The sequence below is a fragment of the Emiliania huxleyi genome (genome assembly GCF_000372725.1).
Source record: "Emiliania huxleyi CCMP1516 unplaced genomic scaffold EMIHUscaffold_333, whole genome shotgun sequence".
In the NCBI taxonomy this organism is placed as follows: domain Eukaryota; phylum Haptophyta; order Isochrysidales; family Noelaerhabdaceae; genus Emiliania; species Emiliania huxleyi.
This window is the reverse complement of record NW_005199497.1, coordinates 43,859-68,553: the sequence shown is the minus strand read 5'-3', so window position 1 is coordinate 68,553 and position 24,695 is coordinate 43,859. Positions and strand designations below refer to the sequence as shown.

Sequence of the window (24,695 nt, the reverse complement as noted above, 5' to 3'; positions counted from 1 at the left end):
ATCTCGGCGGCTTCCCCAGCAGGCGTAAGAGGCGCTCGCGCCCGATTCGGCTCGGACCGCCCTAGCGAGGACCGGCCTCGGGCTGCTCGGCCCCATCCGGAGGCACTCCAGGGAAGGGGAGGTGTCGCCAGTGATCGTCCGTGGCAAAAAGTGATCCCCGACAGAGATCTCCGAGTGAGCGCCGGGAGAGGGAGAGAGGGAGAGAGAGAGAGAGAGGGAGAGAGAGAGAGGGCACCTGGATGTCCGTCAGCCCATACTCGACGCTGTCGATCATCTGCACGACGCGCTCGGTCGACGCGAGCAGCGTCTCGAGCACGTCGGCGCGCGCCTGTCCCTTCTCGGCGCCGCGGCCGTACGAGAAGGCGTTGCGGCTCGCCCACGTCTCGCCCAGCTCGTCCGCCTCCTCCCACTCGCCCGAGCCCACTCGCTCGTTGACCATCGACCCGTAGTCGCCCGCAGGGTTGGAGAAGAGCCGCGCGGCCGGCCGCTCGCACCCACGGCCCGCGAGCTCTAGAAATCCTACTTCCTCGATGAGCTTCGTCGCGCGCCCAACCATCCCAGCGCCCAAGGCGTCCTACGTGGAAGGGCTCCGCGCCAAGGAGCGCGAGGGCAAGAAAACGACCGCTCGCGCCGCAGCGGCCGCAGCGCCGAAGCAATCATTCAAGACCGCGCTCGTGCTCAACGGCGGCGGCCTCCTGCCCGTCGCAAGCGCGTACGGCATCTTTCGCGGCCTGTACAAGGCCAACGTTGGCGACGTGCCCTGTGCCCTCGACCAGTTCGACGTCATGGCAGGCGTCTCTGGCGGATACCTTGCCAGCCAGACGTACTGCTACGCCAACAAGGACGGCACGCCCTTCGACGAGTCGGAAGGCACAAAAAGAAACCGAAACGCCTTTCTTTTCTCCCGGCCGGGGCGGGGCGCGCGCGGGGGCGGCGGGTGTGATGCGTCCGCCTTGTATGTATGTATGTAGAAAGATGAACAACAGCCTTGTGTGAATCAATGCCCCACCCCCCTGCGCGCGGGCCTTCTAAGCCCGCGGGTAGTCCCCCCCATCCCCAGGGCCTCCAGGGCTCGCACCTCAACCTCTCACAGGCCAGCGCACAGCGCCATAGGAGGTATTTTCTCAAGCTGTGAAAATAAATAAAAGAAAACCGGTGAAATGCGGCGTCCTTCATCATTTCAGGGACCAACACGCGCGGGCCGCTGTCACTTCCTCCACTACTTCCGCGGCCTTTCCTCTACTTCCGCGGCCTTTCCTCTACTCCCTCGATGAGCTTCGTCGCGCGACCCACCATCCCAGCGCCCAAGGCGTCCTACGTGAAAGGGCTCCGCGCCAAGGAGCGCGAGGGCAAGAAAACGACCGCTCGCGCCGCAGCGGCCGCAGCGCCGCAGCGACCATTCAAGACCGCGCTCGTGCTCAACGGCGGCGGCCTCCTGCCCGTCGCAAGCGCGTACGGCATCTTTCGCGGCCTGCACAAGGTTTGCGTCGGCCCGAACGGTGACAAACCGGCCCTTGACGAGTTCGACGTGATGGCGGGTGCCTCGCTCCTGCCCCGCCTCGGCCTGACTGCCCCGCACAACTCACCCTCCCACCCTCTGCCAGGCGTCTCTGGCGGATACCTTGCCAGCCAGACGTACTGCTACGCCAACCCTGAGCCGACTGGCTTCAACAACTTTGACAAGCCCTGCCCCAAGCTTGACCCGGTCAACTTCCTCAACACCAGCGCGAACTCGGACCCGAACTCGATTACGTGGGACGACCTCCTCACGGACAACTCAAAGGCCTGCGGCGACAAGCCGGAGACTGGCTACTACAATTGGATGGTCCGTCGGCAAGGAGGACTCAACCCCGGCGTTATATCCGGCGCCATCATGTCGCTCCCCTTTGGCTTCGTCGCCCGCATCCTCTCCTTTGGCAAGTGCGTCGGCCGCGGCTGCTGGCCAAACTACGGGTGGCTGTGCCTGCCCAGCTTCTCCATCGGCTTCGCCTCCTATGCCCGAATGTTCTTTTTCAACTTCTTTCTCTCCCCCCTCGGCATCTCGCAAAACAAGTACACGGCCTCGGGCCCCGACCAGGTCTCCGACGTGGCCTGCCTCGCCGACGTCGATGAGTGCGAGGTCGCCTACCCGCGCCCCGGCGCGCCGACCCCGATGGCGCACACGCAAATGATCCAGGTGAGCTGCCCGCCCACCACAGCCCCTCCCTGCTACTATCCCGCCTCTTACCCGACCGCTCACCCTACTGGAGCCCGCCGCTGCTGCCGTCAGGTTACAGGCGTGGGCTACCGCAACTTCCTTGGCCCGCTCGCCTGCTGGGCCCGCGAGGTTTCTACCTTTGTCTACCACCCCAAGAACGACGAGGAGGAGACAGTGGAGGAGGCGAAGAAGAATGCGGAGAGGAAGGGCATGGGCATCGGCATCTACAAGGCGCTGCAGCTGCAGCCCAACTACCACAACGTGAGCGTCGTGCCGTACACCTTTACGCCCGGGATGGCCATCACGCAGTACGACCCGAAGAATGTGAGCGACCCGAGCAAGGACAACGGTCCGATGACCTTCGACCGCAACCTCGGCACCTGCTGCGTCGACCCGCCGAACGTGCAGTTCCTCTCCAACTCGCAGCCCTCGTCGACTTGGGTGGATAAGCCGAGCTGCATTCCGTGCGCGCCCATCACCTCCTCGGAGCACCTGTCCCCAGAGGCGGTCATGTCCCTGACGGCAGATTTCGTCACGCAATTCCAGCCCGAGGACGCCCCATCTGGCCTCATCGGCTCGCTTTTTACCTGCATCTCCCCGCTGTACCCTGCGGCCGACATTACCTACGAGTTCAAGCCCATGCCGACCGACTTCGTCGGCCCACTCAGCGAGCCGACGCGCTGCTTCTTCTCTGACGGCGGCGTGCTCGAGTCGACCGGTCTGGCCGGCACCATCGCGCAGGGCGTCTCAAAGGCGGCCAGTGCCCTCCCGGCTGTCTCTCGCTCGCACATGCTGCTTCTCACTCCCCTGCTTCCTTCCCCTGACTGTCTAGGCAGCTGTGATGATCAACAACTACGGGCATGGCCCGTGGAAGAAGGAGGATGCCAGCTGCTGCGAGCAGCTGCGCGGACAGCGTGCGTCCGGGGCCCCGTGGACGTGGACCTTCGACCCGTACGCAGACAAGCCCGAGCCAGGGTCGGCCTACATGGGTTCCTCGCTCGCGTCTTGCTTCGGCGTGCAGCCGACACCCTTTCAGCCTAATGCACTCCGGAAGGGCAAGGCTGTCCGTCCCCTGTACGTCCTCAACCACATCCTGGACAACAACCCGGAGCACTACCAGGGCGAGTGCTCGTACCCGGACCTGACCAAGGACAAGGACTGGCCGGGGGGTGACAAGGTGCCCTGCGACTACACGCAGTGCAAGGAGGTCAGTTGGCCGCCGCCGGGACAAGGCGATGGGGGGACATGCTCGCCGTGGCAGTACCTCTGCGACTACATGACTTGGAGCGCACCTCTTGCCCCCCCCCCCCTTCCCCCAGGCACACCAGCTCTGCCAGCCAGCTCTCCGTGTTTACTAGGTGCCAGCGCGCCGGCCGGCCGCTCGTGTGCACGCTCAAGGGCCTCAAGGTGCTCAACAACCCCTTCTGGGGCACGACGACGGCGCAGGACGATGTGACCCTCACCGTGGTCTGGATCACGCTGCCGATCACTTGGGCGCGCCCTCACACGCACTTCGACTCCTACACCCCTACTTCACCCCTACTTCAACCGCCCCTCCCCCCGCCCCCCTCCCTCCTGCAAGGCGATCGATGTGCGCAAGTCGCTCCTCAAACACCCGAAGGCCTGCCCGCCCAAGCTGGCCATCGCCAACTGCAAGATGGCAAGCTACCACGATCACTACAGTGGCAAAGACCCGTTTGGCTGCCTCGGCAACTTCCCGTACTACGGGGCGATCCCTAAGGGGGTGGGCGGCTGGGTCAACGACGTCCTCGGCAACGTTGGTGTGCCTGGACTCAACGCGCTCGCTGGATGGACAAAGGAGGAAGTTGCCCTTTTCGGCTACCTCGGCGCGCTTCGGCTCTTGACCTCGCTCTTAGAGAGTGTCCGTCCTCACGCGCGGCCCTGCCTGCGAACAGGCGACTACATTGTCAACGGCGACAATGGCTCGCGCCAGGCCAACTTCACGTGCCTCCTCGAGTAGATTTCGAGTCGACGCCTCGCGGTCCCTGTGAGAAGGAGCGGCACGGTAAGGAGCGGCGGCACGACGATTTTAGGTATGTTTGTTGTTTAGAGGCACGGAGCTTCGCCCAGCCCGTCGGGCCCGCCCACACACCCGCGGCCGCAGACATGGAAGACAAGCTTCCTGGCGTCTCCACAAAGCGCTCACATGCCAAAAGACACTTCGCAGAGCGCGCGAGACGTGACCGGCGCCGCGAGAGCAGCCGGTCGGCGTGGGCACCAAGCGCGCGGCCGCCGGGCGCCTTCGCACCGACAGGGGCGCCGCGGCAGCGAGAGCCCCTCCTCATTTGCTTCGATACCCTACCAAGCCCTTGTCCCGAATCCATGTACTGTGTGGCGAAGCGCCCCCGGACGGGGACGGGGACGAGGACGGGGACGAGGAGCCCGTGCCGGTCGCGGATGGCTTCGAGGTACCCATCTTTGGCGCGCGCGTCGTCGGCCAGGTCACCACGCTGCCGCTCGAGGGCGAGGACGGCCCTCTGGAGACCGGTCCGGTTGGCGTCGCGAGCGACCACGCGGGCGCCTGGTATATCGCGACCGAGGACTCGCTGCTGCACGTCTCGGCGGCCGGGCGCGTGCGCCGCGTGGCAGCCTTGCCGGCAAGTGACGACGACTACACCGTTGCCGCCAGCCCGGACGGGAGCGCTGCGTTTGTGACGGACTTCATGAAGGACGAGATCCGGCGGGTGGAGGTGGCGACTGGCGAGGTGACCACCCTCGCTGGGAGCGGCGAGGCGGGCGACGCGGATGGCGTGGGCGACGCGGCGCAGTTCTGCTGCCCATTTGGCATGGCCATCAGCCCAGACGGCGCGCTGTTTGTGGCGGACCATGGTGGCGGCAAGATCCGGCGGGTGGAGGTGGCGACGGGCGAGGTGACGACGGTCGCGGGCAGCGGCGCGCGCGGCGACGCGGACGGCGTGGGCGACGCGGCAAATTTCTGCGGCCCACGCGGCCTTGCCATCAGCCCAGGCGGCAGCGCGCTGTTTGTGGCGGACCAAGAGAACCACAAGATCCGGCGGGTGGAGGTGGCGACGGGAGAGGTGACGACGATCGCAGGCAGTGGCACCAGGGGCAGCGCCGATGGCGTGGGCGACGCGGCGCAATTCTTCTATCCAAGTGGCATCGCCATCAGCCCAGACCGCGGCGCGCTGTTTGTGGCGGACTGTGAGAACCACAAGATCCGGCGGGTGGAGGTGGCGACGGGCGAGGTGACGACGGTCGCGGGCAGTAGCACCGAGGGCAGCGCCGATGGGGTTGGCGATGCGGCGGAGCTCACCGGACCATTCGATGTCGCCATCAGCCCAGACGGCAGCACGCTGCTGGTCAGTTCGGGAGAAGGCCTCCGCCAGGTCTGCGTGGCGGCGCCTCCTCCGCCTCCCTCCTTTGCCCCGATCGTCGTTCCGCCCTCCACCTTCTCCGCCGACATGGCGAAGACGTGGGGCGACGCCACCCTCCCAGAGGGTAAAGTCACCTTCCTGGTCGGCGACAGTCGGGAGCGCATCGAGTACGTCACCAAGGCCAACCTCTGCGCCCGGTCCGTTGTCTTTCGGACCATGTTTGGCATCGGCATGAAGGAGCGCGACGCCGCCGAGGTCACGGTGTCCCACACCGACCTCGCCAGCTTCACTGCCCTTGTCCGCTACCTCCTCACCGACCAGCTCGACCTCGGCGAGGAGGAGGGCGGCAGGGCGCAGCGCGCGCTCGACCTGCGGGAGCTGGCGCAGATGTACCAGGTGCCGCGCCTCGAGCTGCTCTGCGCGCAGGCGCTGCAGGAGAGCGTCGCGCCGGCGACCGCCGTGCCGCTGCTCGAGGCGGCGCACACGATGAGCGACGGGCGCCTCCTCGCGCAGTGCCGCCGCTTCGTGGCTGACCACGCCGCCGAGGTGCGCGCGAGCGGCGGCGTGGAGCAGCTGCGCGACTTTGGCGTGGCCAAGGGGCTGCTCGGCGACGCGCTCGACCAGGTGGCGGAGCTGAAGGGGACGGTGGCGGCGCGCGACGTGGAGCTCGAGAAGGTCCGGGTGGTGGTGGGAGCGGGCATGAGTGAGGGGCAGCGCTCCGCACTCTGCGATCGCTCGCCGCTCGGCACGAGTGGCAGCAGTGTGTGACAGCGCAGCGCGCCGTGCAAAGGGAGCGCCCTCCTGCGACACCGTTTTGATTCCTGGTACGTTCGTACGTTCGTACGTCCGTATATATTTATCTTTTCATTCCATGTTTTGGCGTCGCGATCCCATCCGGGCATAATCGGCGTCGAGATCGGTGCCGTTCTGCGCGGAGGACGAAAGAAGGGCGCGAGGAGGACGAGCGCGGCCCACACAGACCGCGAGCAGACAGCGCCTGCTGGCCATGGATTTCGAGACATTCGCAAAGAACGCTAGCTACATGGGAAGGCTTCGTGAAGGATGGATTGAAATACATTCGAACAAAGAAGAGGCGACACCCCGAGCGACCGCCCTTCACGACTGGAAAAGGGCCAGGGAGCTCACGTGCTTCGATCGCAGGGGGCACCATGGAGGGTGCGCCTGCGCCACGGAGGCACTCCGGGCGGGTATGCAATGTGGGGGGAGGGTCAGGGTGATGCTGCCTCGGCGCGCGCCGCCGCGACGCGGCACGGAGTCGACCGGGCCATGCCAGCAAGGGGGGTGCGCTCCAGCGAGGGTCGCGTCCTTGAGACCGCCGACGCGTTCCTGGACGGCATGAAGGCCGATCGACTTTGGAGGACACGGTCAGCGGCGCTTCGCGAACTGGCACAGAGGGTCCGAGACGGCACGGATCTCGTTCTCACTGTGCGCGGGAAGGATTGAGTCCTGCCACGGCGATCTGCTGAAGAAGGGGATCCTGGCCGAAGCGGCGCAGCTCGAGGCCACCAGCAAGAGGAAGCCGCGCTCCGACAAGGGCAAGCCGAGGGGCCCTCGCCATCGCCGTCGGGGAGAGGGGGGACGACACATCGACACTGCTTCGGCAGCGTGCACCTCGATCCTTCCTGTACCGTGTTTGTTATGACCCCCCGCCCCCAATGAACACTCCAGTGAGGGAGGGCGAGACGATCGAGGGGTCCCGTACCACGCGGAATCGACCCTATCCCGTGCTCAAGTGCTCAACAATGCTGTGATGATGATGCCGAAAGGAAACTGTCGGGCGTCGCAAGCGGCCGTCCCAGAGAGTCCCACCAGTCCGCAGCTCTTCGACGGAATCTCATGGACCACGAACACGGCCACGCGGTAGACGCAACGCGAAGGCAAACCTGCTGTCTCCTCCCTGGGTCCGAGCACTGCCAGCCGCTGCGGCGAGACACAAATGTGCTAGTGCTCGCAAGGCTCTCGGAGCTGCGTGCCATCTCCAACAGCAACCTCCTCCTCTCGCTGCTCTCGGCCACATTCCTTGGCACCCAAATTGTTTGCCTGATCACAGTCGCGACGCCGCACCGCGACCACGCAGAGACCGTCTTGTTCCACAGGATCGAGTTCATCTCGGCGTTTAGCTTTGCTTTGGTGACGGTCCTGTCTGTTGTGTGCGCGCCAGAGCGGCAGTACGCCTCGCAGATCCTGCTCAAGGTGCTCGTATTCTTTAGCGTTGGCAGCACCTGCGTCGCTGCGCTCCTCGTGATCGTCAACCTACACCGCTACGAGACGATTGCCCACGAGATTGAGTACACAAACGAGCTCTTCCTGGCGGGTGCAGAGTCGCTGGTTGTCTGCGCCATCCTGCGGGTGCAGGACCGGGCGGGCGGCAGACTGCTGGCGGGCGCGGCCGTCGTCTCATTGTGTGTGGCCGCCTCGCAGCTCGTCATCTACAATCACCCGGCTTGGGGGGAGAAGCCAGCGCACGTGCTCGAGTTCTCGTTCAACATTGTCTGTGCGTGCGTCACCTTTTGGTTTTGCATGGACAACATGGGGGTGGCGGACCGGCTGAAGCGCGAGATCATGCTGGCACCCGAGGGCCTCACCGTCGTTATCGACAACTTTTCGCGGAGAGGGGTGCACGACCACGGCGAGGTGGGGTCGTACATGCCGCCGATCTCGCCACCAGGGCGACAGGTCACCCTTTGATCTTGCCTTTGAGATGCCACGAACGGCGAAACGCATAAAAACAGCTGCCTTATCGGGTACGTTTCAACTTTCATATCTGCGGTGTCCCAGTGGACGCAACACATAAATAACGGGCGCACATCCGCAGTTCTAGCCGTGTACCCTAGTACTTCGTACAATGCATCATACACCGCCGCGCACACACACCGCACCCCGAGAGAGGACTCGTGGGAGGCGGTGGCGTCAGCCTGTCGAGTCGCACGTCACGCCTCGCTGCAGCTGGACCGCTCGGGAGAGGCGCTCGGCCCGGCGCTTCTGCTCGGCCTGCTGGCCCACGAACCAGTGGAGGAGCTCGTCGTGCATGTAGGAGCGGCGGATGACGGCGTACAGCCGGTACCCCCACGCCGACATGCACACGATGATGAGCGTGTTGGTCGCGGCGATGGCGGCGCCGTACGCAAACCGGTTGTAGTGCGACGCGGGGCTGCGCGGGTCGAGGCAGGTGATGGTGTGGACGCCGTCGAAGCGGGTGACGAGCGACTCGAGCTCGGAGCCTAGTTTGTGAAAGACGCCAACCTCAGGGAGGGAAGGCGGTATTGTGCAGCGTATTCAGGAGCACCGCGACGAGGGATGGGAGTACAGTGAGTACAGTGGAAGGCGGCGGAAGGCGGCGGAGTACGCGTCCTCTCGAGTGCTGGTTGGGAGACAAGAATACGTGTTCCGCTTCTAGGGCTCGGTGCCCCATGTGTGGTCGTTCATGTGCGCCCTCTCGAGCACCTACTCACAGCTCGAGGTGTGAAGAGACGCTGTCCCCACGTGTGGTCGTTCATGTGCTCCCTCTCGAGCGTGCCGGGTACGGAGTGGGAAGCCTCGCCGGCATGCCGACGTACAGCACGATGAGCAGCACCTGGCGGGAGGGGGAGGCGTCGTCTCGCCGGCCTCCCCTGCCCGCCGCCGCCGCCTGCCCGCCTGCCGCTCTCGCTGTCTCTCGCTGTGCTTCCGTGTGCGGTGGCCCGAGCGCGGTGCAAGTGCTTCTTTCCGGACGTGCCCCTGCCCATTCTATGAGCGAGCACCGCGGAGAGGGCAAAGGAGGCGTACGAGACGACGAATAGGCGGTTGAGGGAGGAGAGATGGCGGCGCGTGTTGGCCACCGCCGCGCCAGTGCTCACAAGCAACGCTGACTCCTGTGCCGCTTGCTTGATGTAGAGGACGAGCGAGACGATGATGCCGCCGCAAGAGATGCAGAGCGCGATGGTGACAAAGAAGACGGCGGCGAAGGCGAGGTGATACCACGTCTTCCAGACTGCAGGCGCATGGGTGCAAAAAAACAGTTAGGGACGCGCGTGCTGTGATGTGGCTTCGCGCTTTTTTTAGGTGTGAGAGGGGTCCGGCGCACTGCAGATCTGGGAGTCGTCCTCCAGCAGCGGCTTGAGCGTCGCACCGCCCCACATGCTGAGGGCAAAGCCAATCAGCAGCGTCGCCTGCACGGAGAGGTTGTCCATCTGGGTCTGCAGCACGCCGAGCTGCAGCATGTCAACCTGCATCAGCGATACGGCGTTCTGCTGGTGCACGGATTGGGCGTTGACATTCGCCCACATACTTCCGCGGCGAGACGGCGGTGCGGCTGCGGGCAAGCACAGGGACTCCCTGGCGGATGGGACTCCTTCCCACCGCGGAGGCAGCGTCCTTTCACGCCTGGAGGGGTGGGGGGAAGGTGCTTGTGAGAGCGGTGTTTTCTGGAGCGTCTTTTCAGTGTATGTAGCTCTTACGTACATTCCCGTAGGAGGACTCTGCTGACAGGGTTTGCGATGAGGAGCGACCCGAAGGGTTTCTCGGAGGTTAGTGCACCACTAACCGCCGAAGCGCAAGCACTTGGAGCAAGAGAACTACGACCTGGGTCGGTCTCATACTAGCACCCCACCTCGCGAGCCGACGTTCTGGCTCAGCGAGGCTGCTGCGGAGCACTCGCGGACCGGTTCTTCTTGGTCCAGCGAGGCCGCTGCGCCTGCGGGGCACCCGGCGGCTCGGGTCACTTCTCAGCGCAAACTGGGTCGAGCAGGAGGTAAGGTGTGTGTGTAAAGGCGGCGCGGCACGGTAAGGGTCGGTGGTAAGGCGGCGCGGCGGCAACAGGACGGCAGGCAGGGCATCGGACGGCGATTTATCCGATTTTCTTGTTTTTTTTCCATGTTTTTTGTTTACTCAAGTGTAACAAACTTTCTCCGGTGTCAGCCCGAGCCTGACTGTTCTTCACTTTCATACATGCATGCACTTTCTGCATAACAGCAACCTCTAACCAAAGCCACCCGCGGAGAAGCGCGGCAGCACGGCGTCGATCCCCTCCAGCGTCTCCAGCAGCCGGCCGAGTGCGGACGGCGCCTCCTCCCCCTCCTCTGCCGTGTCGTCGTCGTTGCGCCGCCGCCGCCTCGCGTACCGGCGGAGGAGGAGGGAGCGCACCCCACCGAGGAGGAGCGGCCGGAGTAGCAGCTGCAGCAGCAGCCTCCTTCGGTGGCGCAGCTCCTCCTCGTTGTCGGGCGACGCGCTGCCGGCCGCAGCGGAGCAGCCAGCGGCCGAGGCGCCGCCCGCCCCGCGGCTCGCCCGTCGCGCGAGCGTCGCCGCGCGGCGGCAGAGGAGGTACGCCGACCCCTCGACGGCGAGGGCGGCGAGCCACACCGTCCACTCGCCGCGCCTACATGGAGGGCACCGGACACGTCGCGGACTGCTGGCCCGCAAAGGCGTTCGCCTCCTCCTCCTCCGCACGGGCCCTCGCCTTCGGCCGCGCGTGCCGAGCCCGGAGAGGCGGAGGGAGAGGTGGAGGAGCGGCTGCAGGATGTGCACCGCCTCGCCCGTCGCCATGAGCACACCCACGAGCCCGGACGGCGCGGCGCTGCCCAGCCGCAGCTCGAGCGCGTCCGCGAGCTGGTCGATGAGGCTTGCAGGCGGCGGGGTGGGCGGCGGGGCGGGCGGCGGGGCGGGCGGCGGGGCGGGAGAGGCGCTCGGTGACCACCTCGCACGGCGGGCTCTCGTGCAGCCGCCGTCGGGCGGCGGCGGGACGGCAGCGCGGCACCCCGGCCGCTGCGACGGCGACTGGAAGGGCGGCGGCCGTGGGCGCGACGGAGCCGCGGCGGGCGGCTCGTCGGCAATGGACCGCATCAGCGAGCCGTGGTTCTGCAGCGCGAGCAGCCGCAGGCGGCAAGCCGCCTTCCACGCCTCGAGCGCAGCCACCGCGGCCCACCAGCCGCGAGGGCCGGCGACGGTGTCTGCCACCGCCTCGACGTAGAGGTCGGCGGACTGCAGCCACTCGAGCAGCGAAGCGAGGCGCGTGGCCTCCTCCTCGTCGGGCCAGCGGCGGCGGCTGGCCATGTGCTCCGTGCTCCGGCCCCGGGGGCCGGCGAGAGCTCTCACACCCGGCCGTGGTGTGACTGGAAAAACTGGAAAAAAGAAAAGATGACCCGTGCGCTTCATTGCTCTCGGGTGCCCAGCGGTAGAGACGGCACGCAGCTGCGCCGCACAGGCCGCGGGAGGCGTGGCCAGCGGCGGCCGAGGCGGCGGCGTCGGCGGTAGTGGCGGCGGCAGCGGCAGGAAGGAGGGCAGGTGCCAGGTGGGAGGAGGGCAGCAGCGAGCAGGCTGGTGGGTACCGGTCCGTCGGGTCCGCCCTCCCGCCAGTCGGACTAAGGATCGGGCAGCGCGCCTCCGCCCACTCCAGGAAGGCCTCCTTCCTAGAGTCTGCGGCCGGCGCCCGCTGCGCAGGCCATTGTTGGCCGGTATGCTCGCTCGCAGCTGACAGCGGCGCGTGCGGCGAGGCGTGCGGCGGTGTGTGCGAGCGCAGCCGGGCCAGGGCCCAGGCAACGGCCGCAATTCGTCGTGCGGCGCCTCACCTCTCCGCTGTGGCTGGCGGCGGTGCCGCCATCGGCCGGCGGCGCGACTCGGCCATACTCTGCTGGCGCTGCCGCCCCCGGGGAGCGGAACCTCCGTCGCACAGCACCTTGCGCAGCTCGCTCGAGAGCAACGGATGGTTGTCTTCTTTTTTGTTTGATGTGATGTGAGGTGGCTGTTCTTCACCTTCCTAACTAACGAACTAAGGTGAATGAGAGGTTGACTGCGTCCATCGCGAGCTCGCCTTGTCGACGATTGTAAAAAGATATATGCAATATGGGTCGTCCATAGCCCGTGACCCCCACAATTTGCGGACCTAAGGAGTCTCGAGCTTTCAGCTGTCTCGAGCTTTTCCGAGCTGGCGGTGGCGTGAGCATGCGAGCGGTTGTGAGAGCAAAAAAAGAATATTCGCCGCGGCGGAGAAGGGAATGTCAAAACAACGAAAGACTCGATCTCTCAAATGACAGCTCACGCGGCTCCATTGGGGCTCACGCGGCCGTCCGCCTGCGCACCCTCCTCACGCCGAGGCTGACTAGCGCCTCGTCGCACCTCTCTGCCTGCCTCTCCACCCCCTCCTCCGCCGTCTCTCGAGCGAGCGCCTGCAACGCCGCAACGCCGCCGACCTGGTGCCACTGCTCAGCGCACGCAGACGAGGAGGTTGCGAGGGCGAGGAGGGCGTTGATGCTGTCTCTGCGCCAGCCATCTTCCTCGGGCTGGTCCAGCCGCGAAAGGAGCAGCGAGAGGCAAGTGTCGTCAGCCGTGAGGTCGGGACAGGTGCTGGCTAGGTACACAAGGGCAATGGCAGCAGCGAGCTTGCAGTCGCCCGAGGCGCTTGCCTCCTGCGTGAGAGAGGAGAGTACCGCCACACCGCCAGCCTCCACGACGCCCTCGTGCGTGCCAGTTGCTGCCCCAATCATGTTGCCGAGCGCCACCGCGGCATTCTCCTTCTGCCCCTCGTTCCCATCGCGAGCCAGCGACACGAGGACTTCGATGCCGCCGGCCGCAACAATCGCCGCCTCGTTGTCGTCGTTCAGAGCGAGGTTGCACAGCGCCCCCGCCGCACGCTCCTTCTGCTCCTCATTCCCATCGCGAGCCAGCGACACGAGGACTTCGATGCCGCCGGCAGCAGCGATCGCCACTCTGTTGTCGTCGTTGGCAGAGAGGTTCTTCAGCGCCCCCGCCGCAAACTCCTTCTGCGCCCCATTCCCGTCGCAAGCCAGCGACACGAGGACCTCGATACCGCCGGCAGCAGCGATCGCCACTCTGTTGTCGTCGTTGGCAGAGAGGTTCTTCAGCGCCCCCGCCGCAAACTCCTTCTGCGCCCCATTCCCGTCGCAAGCCAGCGACACGAGGACCTCGATACCGCCGGCCGCGGCAATCGCCGCCTTGTTGTCGTCGTTGATAGCGAGGTTCGCCAGCGCCCCCGCGGCACGCTCCTTCTGCATCTCATTCCCATCGCCAGCCAGCGACACGAGGACATCAATGCCGCCGGCCGCAGCGATCGCCACTCTGTTGTCGTCGTTGGCAGAGAGGTTCCACAGCGCCCCCGCCGCACGCACCTTCTGCCCCTCGTTCCCATCGCGAGCCAGCGACACGAGGACCTCGACCCCGCCGGCCGCCGCAATCGCCACTCTGTTGTCGTTTCTCATAGCGAGGCTCCTCAGCGCCCCCGCGGCACGCTCCTTCTGCCTCTCATTCCCATCGCGAGCCAGCGCGATTAGGACCTCGATGCCGCCGGCCGCAACAATCGCCCTCTTGTTGTCGTCGTTGATAACGAGGTTCCACAGCGCCCCCGCCGCTTCTTCCTTCTGCATCTCATTCCCGTCGCGAGCCAGTGACACGAGGACCTCCACGCCACCGGCCGCAGCGATCGCCACTCTGTTGTCGTCGTTGTAAGAGAGGTTCCACAGCGCCCCCGCCGCACGCTCCTTCTGCGCCTCATTCCCGTCGCGAGCCAGCGACATGAAAATCTCGATGCCGCCAGCCGCAACAATCGCCGCCTCGTTGTCGTCGTTGATAGCAAGGTTGCACAACGCTCCTGCAGCAAACTCCTTCTGCCTCTCATTCCCGTCGCGAGCCAGCGACACGAGGACCTCGATCCCGCCGGCCGCAACAATCGCCGCCTCGTTGTCGTCGTTCAGAGCGAGGTTCCACAGCGCCCCCGCCGCACGCTCCTTCTGCGCCTGATTCCCGTCGCGTGCCAATGCGACGAGGGCCTCGACCCCGCCGGCAGCAGCGATCGCCACCCGGCTCGCATCGTCGTCCCGGGCAAGCTCCTGGATCGTTGCCGCGACGTCCACCTTCTCGTCCTCGCCTCCGACCAGCAAGAGAGCGACGAGCGCGTCCATCCGCCTGCTGCTAGCCTCCTCTCCCGACAGCCGCTTGAGCTCTCCGAGCGCAGCAGCTTGCAGCTCCGAGGAGGCATCGCCAGCGGTCTCCACGAGCCGCGCGACGGCACCGCGCGGCGCGCAGATCAAGGACCAGCGCTTGCACACGGCCGCGTGGCGCAGCCCCGTCTTCTCGAGCACGCACGGCGCAAGGTCCGGGTCCGCGAGGACGTCGGTCGCGACGGCGGGCGGAGGGCTGTGGTGCGCGAGGAGCGCCTCGGCCCTCCTGTTTGCAGCGGCGCTGTCCCGCATGGCGCCGGCGGTGATCGCGATCAGGGCATCGGGCGGAAGAGCGGCGAGCCGCAGCTCGTAGCGGGCGGAGGCGAGCATTTCGCGCCCCGCGGAGAATTCTTTTTTGCGAGCGGCTTGCGTAAAATTCTTTTTTGAACGAGTAGGTGGTCGGCGCCCGCCAACTCCAAACCTGGGACACACTAGCATTTTCGCGGGACAAAAAAAGATTGGCAAAAGGCGAGGGTACTCGGTTGGGTTGTCCGTTTTCTTTCTTTGTAAAATTCTTTCTTTCTTTCTGTGACAGCTCACGCAAGTGGCTCACGCGGCCGTCCGCCTGCGCACCCTCCTCACGCCGAGGCTGACTAGCGCCTCGTCGCCACCTCTCCGCCTGCCTCTCCACCCCCTCCTCCGCCGTCTCTCGAGCGAGACGCGCCTGCAACGCCGCAACGCCGCCGACCTGGTGCCACTGCTCTGCGCACGCAGACGAGGAGGTTGCGAGGGCGAGGAGGGCGTTGATGCTGTCTCTGCGCCAGCCATCTTCCTCGGGCTGGTCCAGCCGCGAGAGGAGCAGCGAGAGGCAAGTGTCGTCGGCCGCAAGGTCGGGACAGGTGCTTGCAGCAGAGGAGCTCCCTCTGCTCGTTCAATGCGACGAGCGCGCGGTAGCCGAGGCGGTAGTCCAACAGCGTAGTGGGCCACTTGTCGAAGCTCTCCTTCATAAGCTGCTCAACGTCACCGACCAGACATACTGGCGCATCCTTGCCGAAAAGATCTCGAAGGTCAAGGCGATGCTCGCCTCCTTGCCAGCAGCGTCGGCGTTGAAGGTGCCGCCTGTCTTGCCAGCGGTTGTAGCCTCGGCCGCGACGACAGCCTCGGATGGCGTGTCGCGCGAGGCGGCGGCGAGTAGGGAGCCTGGCGGAGGCCCGACTGGCGACTCGGAAGGCGGCGACGAAGCGGGCGAGAGGCTCCGGATCGATGGCGGTGCCGACGGAGAGACGGCGACAATTGCGTCGCCCTGCTTAGCAGTGGTAGCAGCCTCGGCCGCGACGACAGCCTCGGATGGCGTGTCGCGCGAGGCGGCGAGCTGAAAGCTGGGTGGCTCGACTGGCGGCTCGACACGTAGCAAAGCAGGCGGCGGAGCAGGAGAGCTCGGTCGCGTAGGCGCTTGGCGGCAAAATGATGTCGAGATAGTTGCGCACACCGGGTGCGCCTGACTGCGGCAGCTGCGCTGGTGCTGGTGGCTGCCTCGCGGCAGCCAGCACAGGGGCGATGGTGATACACCGAGGTTCTGGGCAGGTTCCTGCACACCCAAAGCCTCGTCTGATGTTTGTTGAATGCCCGTTCGGGCGTGTAAGTCTCGTTGTTGCGTGATGCTCGCGTCCTGCCGCGAGCTCACTGCGGTAGGCTTGCTCGCTGCCACGGGCAAACCAAACCCCATCAGGGTGAACATGACTTCCGTCGGAAGGGAGCCCGCCAACCGCCTGGCAGAAGGCAAAATGGCTGGTGTGGCCTCCATCCCAACTGAGTCAGGCGGCGATGACTCCTTGAATACATCGATGCCGCCCTTGGGCTCGCTTACGCGACAGACTCCCAACGTGGTGTGGTAGGGATCGGGGTGGTCTGACCGTTCCGTGCTTGGTCGAGGCCCTCCGTAGTATCGCGAGGCGTCCCGTTTGCAAAGGGATCGGCGTCTGAACCCGAAGGTCGGTGTTCAGCAAGTGGTGGTGGTGGTGAGCCGTGTGCGCGGCTCTGCGGTATTGTTGATCGCGGGTGAGGCTGCAAAGCCATCCTCGATCCGGGTGTCAACTCAGACGACTGTAGGATTGGCATAAGGAACTCGTATCCGAGTGGTCTAGGTGGCAAGACGTGCCACTGCACAGGGTGTGAGAATAGGGATATAGGTAGACCAGCACACAGCGCGCCAGGGTTCCAACTTTTTCCGGGGTAGGTGTGGTGCACCTGCCCAAAGGGGGGGGGGGGGGTATGGTCCTGACCGCCCAAGGCTAGCCCTACCGTACCCCAAGCAATATCTCTCTCCTTAAAATCCCTGTGTGGTGGCGGCGTGCCGTTCTCCCATCCCTCCCTTGGGTTGTCTGTTTTCTTTCTTTCTTTCTTTCCTCTAGAGATTCTCAATCTACGGGGGTGTCGTCCCTACGCGCCCGTCGGTCGTGTGGTGAACCTCTGGGCTCTGGCCCGGGCCCTCTCTCTCCGAGTCGCGGATCCCGCCCTAGCTGCGTGTGAGAGAGAGATTTTTAGCGTGTGTGGGCGGGTGTGAGCGTGTCGGCATCTTCGCGGGCGCATTTTGCTTGCAGCCTGGTATTTCGTTACCCATTTACTAGCACACAGACATCAGTAGACATCGAATTTGGCGAACTACGGCTAGAGCTAGGGCCGGCGTTTGTAGCGGCCCGCCTCCATCCATGCGTCCACGACAGCGTCCGCCATGTCGGCGTCCCGTGATGTCTGGCGCTCGAAGAGGGAGTCGAACCCTTCTGGGTCGGAGAGGTAGAAGCGGAGGACGGGGTCGTCGTCAATCATCTGCGAGCAAGCGGTTTGAGGAGTGTGATCTATGGAAGCCAAGGGCCTTGGGCGCAGGGCCGCGCTCGCCGAGGGAGTTTCGAGCGGCTCTGATGCCTCGATCTCGTCAGCCACGATGAGCGAGTCGCAGTCCAGGGGCGACTCGATGCTGATGTCCTCCGCCGGCGGCGAGAGTAGCGAGGTGGCGGAGGCGACAGTCGGTTCGGCGATGGCGCACGGCGATAGCAACTCTGTCGTGTGCATGCACGGCCGAGGCCGGAGGCGAAGTCGTGACACCTGCGATGTAACAGCGGTGACTAAGCACACGGAGAGGCCCGTGCGAAGCAAGCCTTGTGCATGCTGTCTCGCCTTTCTCCGCCGTCGCCGTTGAAGTTCCTGTGCCGTCGCTGGCTGAGGCGACCTCGAGATAACCAGGCCGTGTGTCGAAGCAGCGAGGAGCATCATAACAATCGCACACCGCATCTCGCCGCTTCTGTGGTTTGTCGGAATGGGAAGGACAAGCGCGCGAGTTGGCGAGGCTGTTTATCGACCTTCCCAAAAAAAATCGAAGAGCGTGTCAACATTGCGTGTCAATCTGTGAAGCATCCCTGGCCAGGCCGTGGATGTGAGAAATTCCCCTAAAAGTGCTTGAAAGTGCGAGCGTGACATCATTGCCTCGGAAGGACTGTGACCGACCTTGTCAGGACTCACTTCGCCTCGCCAACTCGCGCGCCGCCTCGATACACAATGCCTCCGCTCGCTGCCGCCTTCCTGCTCGCGCGCCTGTTACAGCCTGCGGCCGGGTGGCTCTACGCGGAAAGTGTCTCCGATCCTGCCAACGCGCAGAACGTGACGTGCAGCCTGCACAACGAATTCCTCTGCAGCGACTCTCCTTTCGCCGAGCGACCGTGCGAGCAGTTTGGAAGCACAAACTGGACCCTACCGATCCTGCACAAGTACTTGGAGGCCGCGATCGCGGTCGAGTTCTTCACGATCCCCTTGTACCTAACGGCAGGGTACTCTCTGCACGAGTCGCAGCAGGTCATGGTTGGCCAGCCAGGCTACGATAGCAACTCTGTCGTGAAGGTTCAAGCCAAGGGTGCGTACCTTAACTCGACGACCAACACGCGTGTCAACATCACCAACGACTTCACGCCCTACGAACTCATCCACGCCACTTTCATCGACGAGATGTACCACCTGAATTGGATCTTGAACGTGGCGAGCGCCGCCGGCCTTCCCAACGCGAGCTTCGAGAGCGCGCTCAAAGAGCCAGACTTCACCAACGGCGCATACTTGGACACGCTGCCGGTCAAGCTGAGTAGCAAGGAGCTCGGCTACGAGGGCTCTGGCGCGCTCGACTCCGTCATCGCTACGATGCTCAAGATTGAGACGCCCGACACGGTGGACACGAACCCGGGCTTTGTGTATGGAGTCCCGCCGCCGCCACCTGGGTCAGCTGCTGACTGCGGTCACTGCCCGAAGGTTGAGGTCTGCCCGAAGGACGCTGACTGTGAACTCAGGCTGAAGGCAGGGGCGTACGCCTCCATCTCAGACTTCTACTATGCGCTGTGGGAGGGCCTGATCGCGCTCAAATCGGAGATTCAGTGGCCGAAGGATGGGCACCGCCAGGCTCTCTTTGGGGACCACGCGGGGCAAAACCTTTTGGCTGTGACGGACCTGACCACCGCGCTGGGCAACATTCTCGCAATCGTGTACGAGGGCGAAGGCGCCGATGCTCGCATCATGGGGAGCGCGCATGTCATGATGACGAGGGGCGTGCTGCCGGAGGAGTACATCGCTGACAAGAAGGACGTCGCTAGCAATGTGAATAAGGAAAATGTTCACGCCTACACGCACTACGATCGCTTCCTCGCCATCAGCGAGGCCTCAAAGACAACCCTCAAGAATGTGTCACGCCCTCTCAATCAGTATCCTTGCAACCTGGGGAAACACGGAGGGTGCGGGCGTGAAACGATTCTGGCGAACAAGAAGCAACATGAGCAGTACCGCTTGCTGCTGAAGGACATCGTGGACGCCTACACGATCAAAAAGGAGAACGACCTGGCGCTACCTACCAAGTATACTGGCGCTCTTTCCCATCACATGTTCAAAGTCGGGGACCTGACGCAGAAACTTGAGGCAGGGCCGATGCCAAAGGGGTCGAAAACGTCGTGCCCTTACGCTAACCCGTGGTGGTAAAAAACCAGTGAGCGGTCCCCTCCGGAGCAGCGCAGTGCGGTGTGGCTGTGACATTGGCGATTGGAGCCTCGTTGTTACCACGCGCTCTTGACGCACACCATGCTAAATGGCTGCCTGCTATGTCTACTGCTGAATTTCGTGTGTTCGAGTCTCGTGCCGCTGGCCCGCTGCCGGTGTGATGTGTGATGTGTGTAGTTTAGTAAGCAACCTTACTCCAAGATCGGGCCCCTGAAATGCCCGAAAAGAAATGCTGATCCTGAATCAAAATGAAGGGCGAAGAGATCCGGATCCATGGGAGTGTTCCATTTCCGGCTCTCACGAGCATATTCAGAATAATTTAGTTGTGGCATCTCGTCCTCTCGAAAACTCTCGCGGGCTCGCGCGCGGCGCGACGTAGTGAGCTGCCGCCGCACAGCGTTGTACACATGGGAACTCCATGGGAACACGGCCGCGATGATGACTCAAGACCTGTGCCGGCCCGGTGCCGAGGTGCGAGAGGAGCGGCGAGACGGCGGCGCGATCAGATATACGGCTTTAGGCACTCTCAGAGTTTTGTAAACACACGCGTCGGCCCCGCACTGGCAGAGGGGGCGCACACAGACAGCAAACGTGCTCCGGGGCGGCGGGGCCCGAGCACACATTGCAAGCACACACAGCGGAGTCAGCCAATCTATGACGCCGGTGTTTTGCCAACCCACCCATCACTGCATCTCACATCTCGAACGGCCTGTGGTTGCCGCTGAGCTCCGCCTCGAGCGCGTGGAAGAGCGCCATCTCCTCCTCCGCCGGGTCGGCCGCCTCTTCGCGGAGACGGCCGACGAGGGTGTACTTGTCGTGCCACTCGTACAGCTCGACCCACCGCTGCGCCTCGCGCCTGAGGGCGGCGAGGGAGAGGCTGAGCGCCGACGGCGGGAGAGGTGGGCCGCGCGGGGATATGGGCTGGCCCCGCGCCTCTGCGTCTCGGAGAGGTGGGCGGTCGACGAGATGAGGCACGAGGGCGCGAGGCATCCGGTGCAAAAGGCTCTGGTGGCGTCCTTGCCGACCAGCTTGTGGTACGACTTGCCCGGCCCGTAGAAGGCGCCGCCGCTGCTCACGTCGTACACCCGGCCGAGGACAGACAGGTAGAGCGGCGACGGAGAGCCGTCGGGGAGTGGCCGGCCGTCAAACTCTGCGAGCTCGTCCCGCGTCAACGAGATGCAGCCGACGCAGCTGTCCGGGTCGCCCAGCGGCAGCGGCTCCTCCTTGCCCAGCAGCATCGGCACCAGAGCGTATCGCTGGTTGAAGCGCCGCCGGCGTGCCTTTGCACGAGAGATGTCGCGGGCGAAGCGCATGAGTGCAAAGTTGAGGCCACTGAGCGGCTGCGTCACGCCCTGGTGGGTAAGCGGCCGGCCCGCGACGGCCGCGCTGGCCACCAGCCCGAGCGGCACGAGGACGGACAGCGAGAGAAGGAAGAGGCCGAGGTGCCGGCAGACATTCTTCAGGCAGCCGGTCCTCGCGTCCCGAGACTTCTCTAGCGGAGCCAGCAGCTTGTCGCTCATCGTCGCTGTTGTCATCCGGGTCGCTGAGTTGTGGTCGGACGGCCTGGCAAAGGCGGCGCATATCACTTTCTTTTTCTTGGATTTAGCGCGAGGGCCTCGATCCATTCCCAGCCTTAAAAGGCTACGGGGAGAAATAGTTTTGTTTAACTACGGAAACCGAATACTCCAAGGCGTGACAAGGAGTCCGCACGTCATTGAGAAGTGCGCGCCCGACGAAAGGACGAGAAGATTGCGTACATGAAGCTCACGACAGCCCTCCTCGCCTCCCTCGCGCTCTCCGAGGCCGCGCCGCTCCACCGGCAGCTAGACGCGCAGCCCATCGACCGGAGCATCATCACCTGCACTGACAACGACTACCGCGTCGGCCACGCCACAGTCTGCTCGTCGCCGGTGGCAACAACGACGTGCGCTGCCCTCCTCAACGACATCGTCGAACCGTGCCTGTCGAAGAAGGCAAAGAACCCTGGCCAGTACACGACGTACGATCCGCTGTCGTGCCCCTCAGTCGGTCCGGCTAAGGTCGGATGCAACGCCGGTGGCATCAAGTCCTGCCGCTACTGCGGCTACAAGGAAGGCGACATCGAGTACGCGTCCTGCTCCGGAGAGACAACGGACTCGGAACTGGGCATGCTAAAGGAACTGCGCAAGCTAGAGGAACTGCGCGAGCTAAAGAAGAAAGGGATCACGCTCGATGATGTACTCGGCCTCCCGGTTGCGGTCGACTGCGCCAAGTTCTACGACGATCTGAAGCTGATCCAAGAGGCTGGCTGCACGCTTGATGCCCCGTCGTTCAACCCGTTCATCGCAAACCCCGCGACGGCACCCAACCCAAAGTGCCCGCCGCGCCTTCACCAGCTCTACATGTCTTATGGAGCCGACAAGAGATTCGGCACCCAAACGGCAACAAACTCCAAGGGCGTCAGCTTCCCGAATGCACAGTGCTCCAAGCACCTCGGTCGGGAGATGGGCTTTGGCGTTGCAGGCGAGCTTGCAACCATTGAGATCACCGCAAAGACAATGGCGATGCGCATGCTGAAGCCGGCGACCTTTCGTGCGGATCAAGGTATCCTCAACTGCTGCGAAGTTGTTGAGGATCACTTCGACTGCACACCGTGCGCGAACGTGAGCACCAACAGCATCGGGAACCCGCGCACCAAGACGCTCCAGCCCGGCGCTGCGCTGACACCGCCGCTGACTTACGAGTACCAGGTCCCGGCGGCGATGCAGCCGCAGCTTTCGTCCTACCAGGGTCAGCGCACGAGCCGCGTGATGAAGGGCATGCACGGCAAGGGCCAGACCTGCCTCGGCGCAAAGTTCTCCTTCGGTCCGCTCAGGGAGCTGTACGACGCGAACAAGCAGGAGAGCGAGTCGGGCTTCATCCCCTACGCCATGCGTGTCGGCCTGCTCGACCCAAAGCTGGCCAAATCGGGCGCGACCTTCGACACTCTCGTACGGCTGAGCGGCAACAAGAATTTTACCGTGAAGGATGTGCACGACGTGCGCGTGCGCGGGTTTGCGCTCAAGTTGATGGACGCGGCAAAGCACTTTGAGAGCGACGACGCCGCCTGCGCCAAGGGAAAGGCGTCCAACTGCCAGCTCAAGCTCGCCGACATCCCGGCGTACAACCAGCCGAAGGACGCGCAGCACGTGTTTGGGGACTTCGACTTTACCGCGGCGCAAGAGGAGGGGCACATCGACCTGCTACACGTCGCAATCGGCACCGGCAAGAACTCAGTAGCAACAGACCACATCGGTGCGTTCAGCACCGCCGGGCCTGATTGCACCGCCGCTTCTTGTGACTCCGCCAAGAACCCGCCCGCAAACATCTTCGTCGCGGCCAACGTCGACAACTACTACAACGGCTTCGTGCTGGGCGGCCGCCCCGACCCACGCCTCGACGAGCTGACCGACACGTACCAGAACCCGCTCGAGTACGTCTACGGCTCGGCGTCGGCCCTGCGGCTCGGCCCCGGCGCCATGAAGCTGCACTGGGCGGCCTGCCCGGGCGAGCTGACGGAGAAGAAGCTTGTGCAGAACGTGTACCCGGATCCACAATCTGATATCGCGAGTGGGAGGATCCCAGCCGCGTGGGAGGACCCCAACTACCAGCTCACCAACCTGCGCGAGACGATCGAGAAGCTCGAGGCGAAGGGCGCAAAGGAGTTCAAGATGTGCGGCTACATCCAGCTGCAGGATGACGCGTGCATGGAGGACATCGAAAACCCCACGAAGCGCTGGTTCACCGAGTCGATCAACGTGTTCGAGCTGAGCTTCCCGCTCCAGGCCGTGCCCGACTACAACACCTTTTGCGATAATACCGTCTTCCAGCCGTACCGCACCATCGCGGAGCACATGCCGCTCGGCTACGTCAATCGCGTCCGCCAGGCGGTCTACCAGTACGCGAATCAGTTCCGCCTCATCCTCAACAACGGGGTGACCCAGACCGAGCACGGCGACTCCATCGGCCAGGCCACATGTCCAATGGGCTACTCTCACATCCCCAAGGGGGGGCGACCCAAGTACCAGGGCCAGCCCATCCTCAGCGCGTCGCAGAAGTTTGAGGTGGATGCTGGCGGCGGGCCGGCGATGCCTGACGCAGACATCGGCTGGTACCAGCTGGCCGGAGACTCGTCCAGCGGCAGCTGCCGCACTGACAGCGAGTGCAAGCTGGCCTTCGGCGAGGGCTCGTACTGTAAGACGGACCTTGGCTGCATGGCGGAGAACAAGTGCGTGTGCAAACTACCCGCGCCCAGCGCGTAGTGTGGTGTGCGAACGCCGCTCACCGGCGGCGCGTGCCCCATTGGTGCGTGGCCATTGGGAATGGCCGCAGTGCTCTTGGGGGGATGTTCATTGCAGCACCTCGTGCATGTTTACTAGACACAAGGTTGAATAAATTTCTTCAAAATGCGCCACGTGCCTCCCTTTGCCAAAATCCTCAATGTGCGCAGCCTGCGGGGAGGCTAGTGCCTGTGGGGCCGCCCTCCGATCCGATATTGGATATAGGGAAGCATAGCAGCAAAGAAAGAAACACGCTAGTGCCACATCGTCTCGGCCCCGCGCCTCCTACCCCACTACCCACGAAGGTCCTGCGAGGAGCCAATCATCTCCGCGCAGCGACCCCACCCCGGCGACCGGCGACCCGAGACACGCCCTCGGCCGCTCCGCGCACACTGCCGCGGCTCACTGCTCGGCTGGCTGCTCCGGCGCCCCGCCCGACGGCGCCATCGTCGGCGTGAAATACTTGGGCGCATCGCCGCCGCCGCCGCCGCCGCCGCCGCCGCCGCCGCCCGCACCCGGCGTGAAGACCTTGAAGGCCGGCCGCGCCGGCGGCGGCGGCATGCGGTCGCTATCGGACGGCTCTGGCGCCGCGCCCCCCGCGTTGAAGGTGTCGACGTAGCGCGAGCGCGCCGCGCGCCGGTTCGAGCTCCGCGCCGAGAAGCGCGCAGAGCCGGTCGGCACGGCGACACCGCCCGCGAGCGGTGTCTGCGGCGCCCCGCCCGGCGCAGGCCCGCCCGGCGCGGCCGCTCCGCCGCCAAGGTCGCCTCCACCACCTCCGCCCACGCCGCCTCCTGGCCCGCCGCCCCCGCCCTCCCCGGCGGTGGGCGGCGGCGGCGGCGCCGAGAGGTTCTCCTTAGCCCACTCGTCTGGGTCCTTGTCAGACGGGATCCACGCCTAGGAAGTGTCTAGGGAGTGTCTAGGAACTGTCCAG

At 64.7% G+C, this 24,695-nt stretch overlaps 10 protein-coding genes across 10 annotated transcripts in view; 4 read left to right on the top strand and 6 right to left on the bottom strand.

The window, feature by feature from the left end:
- The window catches only part of EMIHUDRAFT_444548 (magnesium chelatase H subunit), a 2,793-nt gene extending 1,959 nt beyond the window's left edge, over positions 1–834 (bottom strand). The window contains exon 1 of the mRNA XM_005773602.1: positions 239–834. Within this exon, the coding sequence (XP_005773659.1) occupies positions 239–556 (318 nt within the window). The 5' untranslated portion in view covers positions 557–834. The remainder of the gene's footprint in view (positions 1–238) is intronic.
- A 4,806-nt stretch (positions 835–5,640) lies between these two features.
- On the top strand, positions 5,641–6,198 carry EMIHUDRAFT_368882 (hypothetical protein; the record flags this gene model as incomplete). Its single annotated transcript, XM_005773601.1, has 1 exon — positions 5,641–6,198. A coding segment is annotated over one exon (558 nt), but the record flags the coding sequence as incomplete, so codon positions are not given.
- A 1,212-nt stretch (positions 6,199–7,410) lies between these two features.
- EMIHUDRAFT_241484 (hypothetical protein) lies at positions 7,411–8,262 on the top strand (the record flags this gene model as incomplete). The annotated part of the gene is made up of 1 exon (XM_005773600.1): positions 7,411–8,262. One exon carries the CDS (start codon positions 7,411–7,413, stop codon positions 8,260–8,262), a length of 852 nt encoding a protein of 283 aa, XP_005773657.1.
- Positions 8,263–8,307: 45 nt separating this feature from the next.
- EMIHUDRAFT_458431 (hypothetical protein) lies at positions 8,308–9,897 on the bottom strand. The gene is made up of 5 exons (XM_005773599.1): positions 9,638–9,897; positions 9,315–9,544; positions 9,092–9,148; positions 8,982–9,018; positions 8,308–8,795 (listed from the first exon to the last, which is right to left on the bottom strand). The coding sequence occupies exons 1-5, from the start codon at positions 9,837–9,839 to the stop codon at positions 8,485–8,487; spliced, it is 837 nt and encodes a 278-aa protein (XP_005773656.1). The 5' UTR covers positions 9,840–9,897; the 3' UTR covers positions 8,308–8,484.
- Positions 9,898–10,530: 633 nt separating this feature from the next.
- On the bottom strand, positions 10,531–11,601 carry EMIHUDRAFT_241482 (hypothetical protein; the record flags this gene model as incomplete). Its single annotated transcript, XM_005773598.1, has 4 exons — positions 10,531–10,761; positions 10,943–11,008; positions 11,077–11,125; positions 11,387–11,601. The coding sequence occupies 4 exons, from the start codon at positions 11,599–11,601 to the stop codon at positions 10,531–10,533; spliced, it is 561 nt and encodes a 186-aa protein (XP_005773655.1).
- A 970-nt stretch (positions 11,602–12,571) lies between these two features.
- Positions 12,572–13,039, bottom strand: EMIHUDRAFT_368880 (hypothetical protein). The gene is given in 2 exon segments (XM_005773597.1): positions 12,572–12,590; positions 12,602–13,039. The coding sequence occupies 1 exon segment, from the start codon at positions 13,029–13,031 to the stop codon at positions 12,603–12,605; it is 429 nt and encodes a 142-aa protein (XP_005773654.1). The 5' UTR covers positions 13,032–13,039; the 3' UTR covers positions 12,572–12,590; position 12,602.
- Positions 13,040–17,114: 4,075 nt separating this feature from the next.
- On the bottom strand, positions 17,115–17,510 carry EMIHUDRAFT_241480 (hypothetical protein; the record flags this gene model as incomplete). The annotated part of the gene is made up of 1 exon (XM_005773596.1): positions 17,115–17,510. One exon carries the CDS (start codon positions 17,508–17,510, stop codon positions 17,115–17,117), a length of 396 nt encoding a protein of 131 aa, XP_005773653.1.
- Positions 17,511–17,985: 475 nt separating this feature from the next.
- On the top strand, positions 17,986–19,664 carry EMIHUDRAFT_444546 (hypothetical protein). The gene has a single exon (XM_005773595.1). The coding sequence runs from the start codon at positions 17,994–17,996 to the stop codon at positions 19,446–19,448; it is 1,455 nt and encodes a 484-aa protein (XP_005773652.1). The 5' UTR covers positions 17,986–17,993; the 3' UTR covers positions 19,449–19,664.
- A 353-nt stretch (positions 19,665–20,017) lies between these two features.
- Positions 20,018–21,019, bottom strand: EMIHUDRAFT_444544 (hypothetical protein). The gene is made up of 2 exons (XM_005773594.1): positions 20,400–21,019; positions 20,018–20,322 (listed from the first exon to the last, which is right to left on the bottom strand). Exons 1-2 carry the CDS (start codon positions 20,999–21,001, stop codon positions 20,160–20,162), a joined length of 765 nt encoding a protein of 254 aa, XP_005773651.1. The 5' UTR covers positions 21,002–21,019; the 3' UTR covers positions 20,018–20,159.
- Positions 21,020–22,963: 1,944 nt separating this feature from the next.
- Positions 22,964–23,746, top strand: EMIHUDRAFT_315901 (hypothetical protein; the record flags this gene model as incomplete). The annotated part of the gene is made up of 1 exon (XM_005773593.1): positions 22,964–23,746. One exon carries the CDS (start codon positions 22,964–22,966, stop codon positions 23,744–23,746), a length of 783 nt encoding a protein of 260 aa, XP_005773650.1.
- Positions 23,747–24,695: the final 949 nt, after the last annotated feature.